General features: G+C 42.2%; 1 protein-coding gene across 16 annotated transcripts in view; it reads right to left on the minus strand.

Moving 5' to 3' along the window:
* The window catches only part of NRXN2 (neurexin 2), a 955,311-nt gene that overhangs the window by 593,291 nt on the left and 348,788 nt on the right, over positions 1 to 13,232 (minus strand). For 10 of the 16 annotated variants that reach the window (XM_075326065.1, XM_075326064.1, XM_075326062.1 and 7 more), the window contains 2 exons: positions 9,751 to 10,052; positions 1,000 to 1,023 (listed from right to left, as the gene is read on the minus strand). In XM_075326065.1, the coding sequence (XP_075182180.1) occupies positions 1,000 to 1,023; positions 9,751 to 10,052 (326 nt within the window). The remainder of the gene's footprint in view (positions 1 to 999; positions 1,024 to 9,750; positions 10,053 to 13,232) is intronic. The other 6 variants (XM_075326071.1, XM_075326063.1, XM_075326070.1 and 3 more) reach the window with 1 other exon arrangement.

A 13,232-nucleotide genomic window follows, 5' to 3' on the forward strand; every position in this document is an offset into this window, starting at 1 on the left:
CTTTAGAAATACTTTTTCTAAAGATCTCTTAATCTATGCTACTATAGTTTCACCTGTATAAGGATAGGCTCAGGGTTAGCATTCTCATTTACCATCTGGCAGGGATTAGCAATATGCACCCAGAACGAGTGGCATACCGTCAATAGAGGTAGACCGCACCACTGCTATGGGGCCCGAGAGCTGGGGGGGACCTGCCGTGGCTGCCCAAGGTGTCAACGCCAGCACCGGGCCCCCCGCCCAGGATCGCACTTTCAAATGTAGAACTGCTCGTGGTTCTGGGTGCATATTGCACCTGACAGGTTCCCTTTAAAGAAGGAAAGAAGGGGGGGTGGAATCATAAGAAATGTTTCTAGCAGATTCCTTATTTTTCATAGAATGGTAGAGTTGGAAGGGACCTCAAGGGCCATCGGGTCCAACCCCCTGCAAGTGCAGGTTTTCCTATATCATCCTAGCCATATGTTTATCCAGCTTCCGCTTGAAGATTTCCATTGATGGAGAACTCACCCCCTCCCGTGGCTGCCTGTTGCACTCCCTGACTGCCCTCACTGCCTCCTGTGGTCGCCTGTTCCACTCCCTGACTGCCCTCACTGTCAAAAAGTTTTTCTTAATGTCTAATCATTAAATTTACATATATTTTTACACTAAGACATAAAATAATGCTAAACAGAAACATAAACGACGTAGTAAAATGAATGCAAAATAATAATAATAAAACTAATAATACTAAAATAGTAATTTATTCTAAATATTTACAAAATAAATAACAGAAAAGAGTAAACACAGAAAAATTAATTTGTAAACAAAAAAAAAAAAGATAAACTTTGCAAGAGAGATAATAAGGGTTTTGTAAAGAACAGAGTTTGAGGGTGGGAGGTGAAAGGGTACAGTGGTTGAGGGACTTTTGGTATTTGAGCTGTGAACGGAACAGAAGACAGGAGCTGGAATAAACCCCAGGGGTACAATTGGAGTGATATCTACCAGGTAATGGAGTTTGTTTACCAGAGCATGTCCGATGCCTGCATGCTTTATCACGAGTGGAAAGAGAATAATAAAAAAAAATATATAAAAATAAAAAAAAGATGATACAAACGGGGAGAAAGAAGGAGAGCTTTCCCCTTCCCTTCATCCTCCAACCCCTCCCCCCAACCCCACCCCCCCTTTCCATCATTCAACTAATGCTAATACAGGCTAACATTAGAAAAAAGGGAGGACAGTTTTATATCCCAGCTGGAGAATATTAAAGAAAAAAAAAATTGGAAGTGGGAACAAGTGAGAGAATTTAGGACAGAGGCGAGTGGAGCGAAAAGAATGAGGACTAAGGGATCTAGATACAGAAATATTTAAAAATGGAAGGCTAAAGAGACAGGTAAAAAGGCAAAATATGGATGACTATGGACATCTTGCTTGTATCTTTTTTAGTATAATACTTAAAATATCACCACTTCAAGCATAAAAAACTCAGGCTATATAGAAGGAAAAGGCAGTCGTTATTTTCAAGTACTGATATATTGACGATATCCTTATATGCAAGGGTTAAAAGCAAAAGCAACAAATCTAGGTAGAAATAATGAGACTTTAGAACCTTATTTGCGATTTATCGGGATTTTATAAGACAAACATGGCTGCTTTTTACCAAAAATAGCATCTGAGGTTGCCCATAGGCGAAACATAAATAAGTTTAAAGGGATATTCTTGCCTCCAAGATCCTATTCAAATATGGACTAGGTGTAATAATAACAATAATAGCAAATACCTCTAATTAGAAAGGTAGTATAGTTCTCCTGATTAGCTATGTCACTTACCTCATGTGCAGGGTATTGCAACAGCTTAGGTATCCATGATTATGGCCACTCATATAGGGAGAGTTGGTTGTGGTAGGAACCATGGATACCTAAGCTATTTAGTTGATTGTGGTCAGAACCATCGATAATTAAGGTCCTGCAATGCCCTGCACATGAGCTAAGCCACATAGATAATTAGGAGAACTGTTATGAATGTCGTCTGTGTGGGTGCTGTTTTGGACCTCGCTCTGGTGGCCACGAATGCTAGTGGAGCTGAGTCTGACCCTGTGACTCAGACAGGTGTCGACATTAATTGGGAATTAAGGAAGTCCTATTGCATACAAGCCTGGTGTATATAGGAGAGCACTTTTTGCCTTGCTGGTGCCGGTTATAATTGATTTTTTTTCTCACTCTCTGGACCTGGCTTGGAGTTCTGTCCTTCCCTGTTTCCCTGTGCAAGACTTCTGCAGATAAGTTTGTTAGGTTTTGCCTTGCTTCCTGGTTTACACCTTAAGGTGTTTGTTTTTCTTGGTTTTGCTTTGTATCTGTTTTCTTGCAGGTGAAGATTTGCCTTTCTAGTTCTGTGAGCATGGGGGTTTCCCCTTTGCTACCTCTTCTGCAAGAAAAAGGAGTTTCTCCCTGTCTAAGGAGGGCTTTACACTTTGCGACATCGGTAACGATATATCGTCAGGGTCACGTCGTTAGTGACGCACATCCGGCGCCGTTACCAACATCGCAGCATGTAAACCCTAGGAGCGACGATCACCGATCGCAAAAACGTCAAAAATCGTTGATCGGTGACACATCACTCCTTTTCATAATATCATAATTATGAAATTTTCATAATATCATAATTATTTCATAATGCATAATATCACTGCTGCTGCTGCCGGTACGATGTTTGTCGTTCCTGCAGCACCACACATCGCTGTGTGTGACACCGCAGGAACGACAAACATCTCCTTAGCTGCCTCCACCGACAATGCGGAAGGGAGAAGGTGGGCGGGATGTTATGTCCCGCTCATCTCCGCCCCTCCGCTTCTATTGGCCGACTGCTTAGTGACGTCGCTGTTACGCTGAATGCATCTCCCCTTGAAGGAGATATTGTTCGGCGGTCACAGCGATATCGCCGACCAGGTATGTGCGTGTGAAGCTGCCGTAGCGATAATGTTCGCTACGGCAGCAATCACCACATATCGCATATGCGACGAGGGCGGGTGCTATCGCGCTCGACATCGCTAGCAATTGCTAGCGATGTTGCAGCGTGTAAAGTACCTCTAACTTGATTATTTGCAATTTTGTATTTTTTTGTGTTCTTTTTGGTATTTTGTTCTCCCATTATTTACAGGAGTACCTGATATAATAGGGGTGAGGTCGCTCGACCTCAAGGGCCATTTTACTATCAGGAGATTGGTATTTTTTCTGCAGGATTTCTGTACGACCACAATCAGTTTCCTTTCCTTTGTATCTAGTTAGTTGGGCTCCGCCTTTGCTAAATCTATTTTTTCTATCTGTGTATCGTGTATTTCCTACATCACTGTAAAGTTTATTTGTGGGGGCTACCTACTCCTTTGGGGACTTCTCTGAGGCAAGATAGATTTCCCCATTTCTATCTGTGAGGCGTAGCTAGTTTCTCAGGCTGTGACGAGGCAACTAGGTGTATAGGAACGCTCCACGGCTACTTCTAGTGTGGTCTGATAGTTAAGGGATTGCTGTCAGCCCAGGTTCCAACTACTCGTGTTGTAATTGGTGTTTTTCCACTAATGGGAGTTTTTTGTAATCTTTCACAGTTACCGGATCATAACAGAGAACCATACTAAATTTCTAATTGAAGGTATTTGCTAATATTATTACACCTACTACATAATGGGATAAAATCTTGGAGATGTGAATATCCCTTAAAGCTGCACTACCCGACAGCCTCTTGTCACCGCTTTGGGAACAAAACAGCCATGCTTTCCGAAACTCATACAACCCCTTTAAAATAAAAGTATGAAACCATCAATGCAAATAGCTAAAGAGGGTGAGTCCCAAAGGCATGGAGTTTGGATACGCCATCAATCTCCAATTGTGAGCTGTCATTGAAGTGGGTGACTGTTCCTGTCCACTTGACTTTTTCTATACCTCTAAGTTGGGTGTCTATACCCTACGAATGACTACATAGCTTGCGAGAACAATTGGCATGGTGCTTCCTAGTGGTCAACAATTGGACATCAATGGACATTAACCTGTCACTCGATCCATACCGCCCAAACCACGGGCAGCATGACTTAGAGCCTGGCTGCACAATTACTCTGGCATTTCAGAAGAAGCATAGTTTGAAAAGTCCTGCCTACTCCGTTTGATAGACATGTCTCTGCCTTGTGTAGGAAGAGACTGGTTAATCACCTAGAACAGTGCGGAGTGATGCCGGAGTAGTCTGATCTCTATGGTTTCCAACGAAAAGTTGAAACTATATTTTTTTATGAAATGCTGGACCATCTCAGAATTTTTTCTTTTTCATCATGCCACCAGGCTCCAATTCTTACTGCCCACACTTTGGGCAACAGGAATCAAGTGACAAGTTCCCTTTTATTTCTTCATTGAAAGCAAAAATAGCCGAAGTGGGAGAAATGGCATAAGGACTGATATATATTATATATATATTATTTCCCAGGGAACACTGCCTGGCCTAAAATGTTCTCAAATATCTCTAGGTTGGTTATTTCCTTTGCAGGACTGGCATTTGGGGTGGTTAGGGCAGATGACCGGATCACCCAACCTCTGAGGGCCCCCCGCCATTTCTACTTCTCCCCGATGAGGAGCAAGAACCCATTTGCAGGGTTAGCGTTAGGGGCAGGTAGACTGGGCAGCTGACCAGAGCCCCCACCCTCTTAGGGTCCCCCACTGTTTCAATCACAAACTGCAGGGATAGTACACGTTCTGTACTATCACTGCAGTTTCTGCACTTGCAGGAAGACCTTTGGTGACATCACAGTCATGTGAGACACCAAAGATCTACACCAAAGATCCTCCTGTGTTTTTGGACAAATCTAACTTCTGAGATCCCCCACCTCCACAACATGTTCATGGCCTTCTAACCAGCTAACTATTTTTCTATTTCTCACCGATGAGGAGCAAGAACCCAGTTGCAGGGTTGGCGATAGGGGCAGGTAGACTGGGCAGCTGACCAGAGCCCCCACCCTCTTAGGGGCTCCCACCATTTCAATCACAAACTGCAGTGATAGTACAAGATCTGTACTCTCACTGCAGTTTCCACAATTGCAGAAACACCTTAGGTGACATCACTGTCATGTGACTCACCAAAGGTCCTTCACCAAAGTTCTTCCTGTGCTTTAGGACTAATCTAACTTCTGAGATCACTCTACCTTCCTCTGCATGTCCATGGCCTCCTACCCAGATAACAATTTTCCTACTTCTCCCTGATGAGGGGCAAGAACCCCTTTGCACGGCCGGCGTTAGGGGCAGGCAGATTGGTCAGCTGTACAGAGCCACCACCCTCTGAGGGGCTCCCACTGTTTCAATCACAAACTGCAGTGATAGTACAAGTTCTGTTCTTTCACTCCAGTTTCTGCAATTGCAGAAAGACCTTTGGTGACATCACAGGTCCTTCAACAAAGGTCCTCCTGTATTTTATGATGACAAACTTAACCTCTCAGATCGCCCCTCTTCCCCCACATGTCCATAGCCTCCTACCCAGCCAGCCATTTTCCTACTTTTTCCCCATAAGGGGCAAGAACCCTGAAACAGCTATATGCAAATGAGCATTCTGATTTGGCTTTAAACCCAATTTCCAGACTCTTTAAAGGGTTACTACCTTTTTTTCCCAAAAATAAGCCCTTGCAAATAAGGTCTTTGGTCCTAAATATCAATCAATCAGGCATACACTTCTTCCCAACAATCAGGAATGCTAGAAGCTGGGGAGTAGACAACCCCTTTAAGAGGTATCCTATAGGATTGCTGCTTCCAATAGGTGACACTAGTGACCCTGTTTTCTTCCTCAATGAAGAGGGCATTTGGATATAAAATAATAAAAGACATATTAATAACCTTCCTTGATGACATCCCTGACTACCCTTATTGACAGTTGAGTGTACCACTAAGGCCAATGATTGGGTGAGTAGTAGGACAAATCATCACCGGAGCCCAGTATGACCAATGAGGAGTGGTGGCAACGGAACCTGACAGAACCAATTTAAAATGCTTTTATGCCATTTTCCCACCTTGGCAATTTTGTTTTCTGACCTTGGAAACCCCCTTTAGCTATTTGACGGGATTTTCTTCTTGGATGGTTTATGTCTGTATCAACATGGATCACCATTTTTTTCTTTTCATATGTAACAAAACTAATGTTTATTTAACACTCGCCCTATTGGACGAGCTAATGATCGGAATTAGATAATTAAATTTGGCGAGTTTCGAATAAGTTTTTGTTTTGCATAAAAATTTCAATCCAACAATAAATGGCTAAAAAAACCATACACATAAAAAACACAATGTAAACGGAATCTCACCATATGCACCTGTAGTATAAATATAAATTCTAGTAAATTAACATTTGCATTTCCAGAAATAAACATTAATATAAGCATAGAATTAAAGAGAATGGCCACTACTTTTTTATTGATCCTTGGGATAGGCCATCACTCGGCACCACCACTGATCGACTGTTACCAACACCAGCAGATGTTGCCGGAACTCAACAGCTCCCTCAAAACTATAGTGGTAATGGCCGAGTACTACAGATCTATTGAATAGGGGGTGGGTCTGTAGTATCCGGCAGAAGCCGCCGTAGAAATGACATGAATCATCCTAGAACTTCCAACTGCCACCGGTAACAGTTGATCGGCAGGGGTACCAGGAGTCGGAAACCCAACAATCAGACTTTGATGGATAAGGATCGATAAAAGTTGTAGCCAACCCCTCTAATGACATTTAAAGCAATACAGTTGAGACTCCAAATATATAAAGATATCGAGTGAACAGAACAGTTCTGAAATATAAATTTTAGATGAAAAAATTCAAAATTTTGAAATGTCAAAAGCCTAAATTATCTTGGGGCTAAACGGCATGGATCACGAAAATGTTTATGGCTACACAGATACTGTAGAGAGATAAAAAATTTCTCTAGTTAACGTCCAAAAATAGCTTGTTCTCGTTAAAGATGACTCGAATCTCGAAAGTCATCTCGAAAGATGACTGAAGAGGGCCTCCTGACTTTTGCCAGATGGAGGAACATCAGACCATTGGAATTTCAACATTTTATCCTTTTGTTTTCAGGGGAGTTAAGCCACTGCCAGATGAGTCTTGCAGTTGCTTTTTCCTTTCCTACCTTTGAAAACACATGAACACTTGGCCGAGTTGAACATTCATGTGTATAAGGGAGTCGGGAGAGACAGGTGTCCGCCAAACAAACCAACAGTTCGACTGACGGTTATTTTATGTATATCCTCAGCCTAATGGTAGACATAGGAAGTCAGTTACCATTAGATGAATTATCTACACTGACGAGCAAAATGATAACGATGTTTTGAACCTTTGACTTTCAGACTCCATATCTCACAGGTTGTGATTTGTAGTATACAGGAAGAAAACGATTGTTCAAACACCAGGAGCAAAACAATTCAGTGACATGACAAGAATCTGCATAACTAATCATATGTTAAATAGCTGCAAGTCAAATTTATTTATGAGATAGCCAAGATGATTGTCTATAAAATGGAGGCAGCCTCACGCTTAAAGCTGTAGAGCAAGGTGAGATATGGAGCCTGAAATTCAAAAGCTCAAAACATTGTTACCCTTTTGCTTGTCTGTCTATCTATCTATTTATCTATCAATCTACCATATTTTTTTAAATTATAAGACACACTTTTCGTACCAAAAATTTGGAAGCAAAATGGGGGTGCATCTTATAATCTGGTTGTAACTTACGGGGGGTAAGAGGGTGCAGTGGAGCAGGGTCAGATGGCAGTGGCAGGAGTAAGATGATTCTGCGGGTGTCCCGGTGATGCAAGAGCAATCCCCAATGATTAAATAATATGTCAGTGGTGCGGGCTATAAAGAAATGGTGCCCAGAGTCGTTACATGCATAGATTGAACTCTCGGCTCAGTGATGAGCCGAGCGGTCATCTGTACATGCGCCACTTCTGTCCCATTGATCTTCCAGTGGACTTAAGGAAAATGGCGCCCGAAGGTGCTGAATGCACAGATGAAACCTCAGCTCTTCATTAAACCGAGAGCTCAATCTGTCAATCTGCGCACGCGTTGAGTCAGGGCACCATTTCTTTGAAGCCTGCACCGCCAACATTTTGTTACCTACAATCACCGACGATGGCTCCTGCTTCAGAGCCCCCACAGCATAACCGAGACACCCGCCACACCTACTCCACCACTGCCCCTGCCTCTCTGTGACCCCACTTTATCACTGCTGCCGCACCCCGGTAAGGTACAACTGGATTATAAGACAAACCCCACTTTCACCCAAATATTTTTTTTTACCATTTTCCTTTCTCTAGATTTGGGGTGCGTTTTATAATCCGGTGCGTCTTATAAAACGAAAAATACGGTCTTTTGTACTTTAAAAATTGTCTTTGTGCTCTAAAGGTTCTTCAAAAATATATTACAGATTATGGGTACTAGAGTCTGTGATTGATCCAAGGAACTTTTCTAATTTCCGTATGTGGAGTCGGGAAGGAATTTTCCCTTAATTTGGGGCAATTAGCATCTGCTTCATGGAGTTTTTGCTTTCTTCTGAACAAACATGATAGGTTATAGGTTGGACTGGATGGACTTATGTCTACGCTCAACCTTAAAAACTAGGAAACTATAAGATATGACATATTTGTAATTTTTTGTATTGCCGGAAATATTCAGTTTATCGGCCTTCTCCTTTTCCTTCTCGTGAATGCGTATTTAATTTCTGACTCTACGTCCCGATCTGTCGTTGCTACATGTATAGAAAACGACTGGACATCAGGTAGAAGTTTTTAATATCTGAGCATATTTGCACCTTCTGTTGTAATACTCGGGATACAATCTGTTTGACATCGGTGAAGATATCCGGGAGGTTCACTGAAGCAGGATATGACTCCGCTGATGAAAGGCCTGCTATTTTTAAAAGCATCTCATCCCAATTTATAACAAGCTCTTTCATACATGTGTTCAACATGTTGACCAGTTTCTGAAGAGCTCCAATCTATGATAATGATGACTGTATGCATCTGCTATATAGAATTTCTGAGTTTTTCAACCCATCTGTTGACATTTTTTTAATTTTTTTTTGCCTTAGCTATTTGGAAATTTGCATTTGGGACATATAACAGATACATAGATTCTGTTCTTAGAATTTGCCATTATAATTCATGTAAAACTGAGCTGCAATTCTATAAAATAATAATAAAAAAAAACAGCTTAATCAGTAGTAGATTGAGGATGGGAAAACAGTGCTTGATTATGTAATATTTTTTAAACTTGTCTAGATGGACACTGGGCAAGTTGCGAAATTTAAATCTTCTATTTATCCATAGTATAAACCTTTATATTATAACCAAAGTCTACCAAATGCAAGGACGTTGAGGTTACAGTCCAAAGGGGTCTTTCACATGGTTATCCAGTTCAGTCTGATGTTGGATCACACTGTACGGACTGGCCACGGCTCTCCAAACTTGAGCGTGTAGGCATCCCGCTTGGGTTGGGAAAGCCCCGGCCAGTCCATGTGTTGCGATCTGACATCAGATGTGAAAGAGCCCCAACTCTAAGGTTCCCTGCCCTAAATAAGGAGACCATTACTATGGTTTCCATAGAATAGTTGTTGGGAACCTTTTATAGATTTGGCATTGGGTTAAGAGCTATAGGTTACATCTCTAACCACATAAGAGATTGAAGAGACTGCCTATGGCATATTGTGGAGGTAGTAACAATTTTTGGTCTGGAATTGTACATTTCTTACAAAGAAACCTTCAAGACATACCTGCCGCAGATTCCTCGTGACACGGACGTCATGCCAGCTGTTGTCGTTGAACTTGCCGTTGACGGGTTCCACCAGGGCTTCGAAGGCTCCCGATCCAAGGTTGATGACCAACCACACTGCACCGCTCTTCAATGAAAGGTTGACGTAATCTGCAGACTTTCCTGTATGGAGCATCAATCCATTTCGCTGGAGGGTTTTAAAGGAGAGGGTAATTTCATCTGCGCTGCTCTGGATTGGGCTGTGGGACAAGTCATAACAGAAGAACTCGTTTCCTCGGAACGTCGCCGCATATTCTTCTTTTCCTAAAAAGCATGGAATAGGAATGTGGAGGAAGTAAATAAGAGAAAGAAGTGAAAGCGTAAAACAGCGAAAGCGTCAACTCAAGATGCAATAATCATTGTCAACCAGTCAAAGAGTAGAAAAATGAAGAGTAAGAGACGATGCAAAGTAAGACGAGGATAGGGAACAGTTCAAAAATTTGAGATGAATTACCAGAAAGCTAGAAAGACAGAACAAGAAAAAGATAATACATATAAACATAAGAAAGAACCAACACAGGAAAGAAAGACTTCAGGAGGAAATATAGGAATATCCCATTCCAAAGAAGGAATTGTATTATTGGAATATGCTGTAGAAAGCTTGGTCATCATGCAAAAGCATCAAACCCAAGGAAAATACTTCATATCAAGCACCAGAAATGGTCAAATCTCCTTCCAAGATGATCTTATTATTCCTCTCCAAAAACATGACGATCACACATTCGTAACTCAACCTTGTGTTTCACAAATTTACATTTTAGCTGTTGCTTTTGTAGAAGTGTCAATGTAGTTGGAGTTTCGGTAGACAGAAAATGCTGTCACTTTGGCTTAACCTTCGATTTCTAAATCTTAAATAAATGATGACTTTATACAGAAAAAAAACAGAAAGATTCACTCCACAGTAGAGTCGAAAAAATCTCAAGGAGAAGTTTGTTAATGAATGTTCTGAAGCTGGTGGCTTACGTGTTGACACTATTCTTTATTTACCGAGGATATAGATTTTTCTCCAACTCTCCAAAAAGATGTGAACAATAGCTGTTGGCCATATATGTTTATTTCAATGAAAAAGGGGAGTAAGCCAGAAATCTCTGGCAGCGGCTTTTTCTCCTGGCACCAACAGATTGAAAAAGTTACAATCCATTCAAGACCTTCCTATACTTCAGGGGTCAGAAAATCCTACCAAAATCTCAAGGGTATGGCAAGCTGTGTGAGAAACTGATCTTATCTTTTAAAGCTGGCTAATAAAATTTTGGTTTCTAAACTGAATGAACTTGGACTTTCAAAAAAGATCCCAGTGAATAAAGGCCTGGTCATTCCTGCAAAATGCCGTTGCATAACCTCTGGAGATATTTGAAGGCTACACTTGCCTGGTCTTTGGCACTCTCAAAGAAGAGGCACCATTGGATCATTTGGACCAATGGAACAACAATTGCTGCATTTGCATAGGACTCTTCAAATCCCCAGCTCTTGAGATCGATAAGGAAGTTATCCCTTATCCCATGGATTAGGGATAAAGTCTAATGTGCAAACTTGAGAATCCCCCTTTAACTGTAAAATAATTTTTGATGCTATAGCCCCAGTTTTTCATGGTAAATTTGTTGAGATGTGGGTCCTGAGACCAGGGGTTTGGAGTGCAAGCAGGCTTTTGATTTTCTATTAAGCCTGTACACAATTCTGCATTAGCTCGAGTGTAGACTTAAGGGTGCTTTACACGCTGCGACATCGCTAGCGATCTTGTTAGTGATGTGACATGCCAGATCGCAGATAAGATTTGCCGAGATCGCACATAGGTCATTTTTGTAGCGCCGGTCACATGTGCGATCTCTGCAAATCGTATGTGCGATCTGGCGTGTTACATCGCTAACGAGATCGCTAGCGATGTTGCAGCGTATAAAGCACCCTTAAGGGGCCCTTTGCACACTACGACATCGTAGGTGCGATGTCGGTGGGGTCAAATTGAAAGTGACGCACTTCCGGCGCCGCTCTCGACATCGTAGTGTGTAAATTGTTTTAACTACAATTACCGAGCGCAAAAGCGTCGGTATCGTATGATCGGTGAAGTGTCGGTCATTTTCATTATTTTGGCTGCAGCGACGGTACGATTTTGTTCCTCGTTCCTGCGGCAGCACACATCGCTGTGTATGAAGTCGCAGGAGCGAGGAACATCTCCTACCTGCGTCCCGTCTGCAATGCGGAAGGAAAGAGGTGGGCGGGATTTTACGTCCCGCTCATCTCCGCCCCACCGCTCCTATTGGACGCCTGCTGTGTGACGTTGCTGTGATGCCACATGACCCGACCCCTTAGGAAGAGTGACGGCCAGAGTGACGTCGCAGGGCAGGTAAGTGCATGTGAAGCTGCCATAGCAATAATGTTCGCTAGGGCAGCTATTACAAGATATCGCATCTGCGACGGGGGCGGGGACTATCGCGCTCGGCATCGCAGCATCGGGTTGCGATGTCGTAGTGTGCAAAGGGCTCCTAAGTCACCTTCGTTTGATCAATCATAGGGAGAGGGGTCAGGATCTTGGTACCAACCAATCAATAGTACTGAAAAGGGGCTACAACATATAGAATAAATATTTATCAGTTTAATTGCCCTTTAAACAATTCCCATTGGGAAACACGGAATGGAGTAGGACAGATTTTGGATGGTTATGAGCAAAATTGAGAATTTTACATGATCACATGGGGGTCTGACTGCATGGACCCCCAGTGATCCTGTTCGACCTTAGCACAATTTGTTTTCTTTGAGACTGCCCAATATAGTAGAGTACTGGTCTTCGTTCTACACCAGACCCACAGACAATGAATGGAGTGATGGGTGAACATGCGCACCTCCAATCTATTCAAGACTGAGCTCTAAAGTGCCCAATTGTCTGGATCTCTAGGAGTCCCAATGGTTGGACCACTACTCTTCAGTAAAAGTCTGACCTTGGAATAAGCCTTTTAAATTTTTTCAGTCCTTGTTTTCTCCCAGAATTATATCGTCTAGACAGTGGAATGATGCTAAATGTACAATCTTTTTGAGAATATAGCTAAAATTTGTTTGGTAGCAGTCAAGCATATAGTCTTAAGATATGGTAACGTCATTTTGTAAGTAGGAGAAACATGAAGATGCTCCATGGCTGTCTGAACCTGTCTGAAGTCCTTGATCCAATAACTTGGAATGGTCATGACATCAGGCTCTCTGAGCAGTTAGTTGATGTGATTCAAATTATGAAATTAATTATTTAGGTGCCATGAATAGGTGTATAAGGTACATGATCCCAACCCAGGGGAATATCATTGGTGAAACCTATGCAGGACATGATTCCATGCCAGGGGCATATCACTGGTGAAACCTATGCAGGGCATGATCCCAACCCAGTGGTATATCATTGGTGAAAGCTATGCAGAACATGATCCCAACCCAGGGGCATATCATTGGTGAAACTTATGCAGGACA

Source organism: Anomaloglossus baeobatrachus, chromosome 10 (assembly GCF_048569485.1).
Source record: "Anomaloglossus baeobatrachus isolate aAnoBae1 chromosome 10, aAnoBae1.hap1, whole genome shotgun sequence".
NCBI classification, from domain to species: domain Eukaryota; kingdom Metazoa; phylum Chordata; class Amphibia; order Anura; family Aromobatidae; genus Anomaloglossus; species Anomaloglossus baeobatrachus.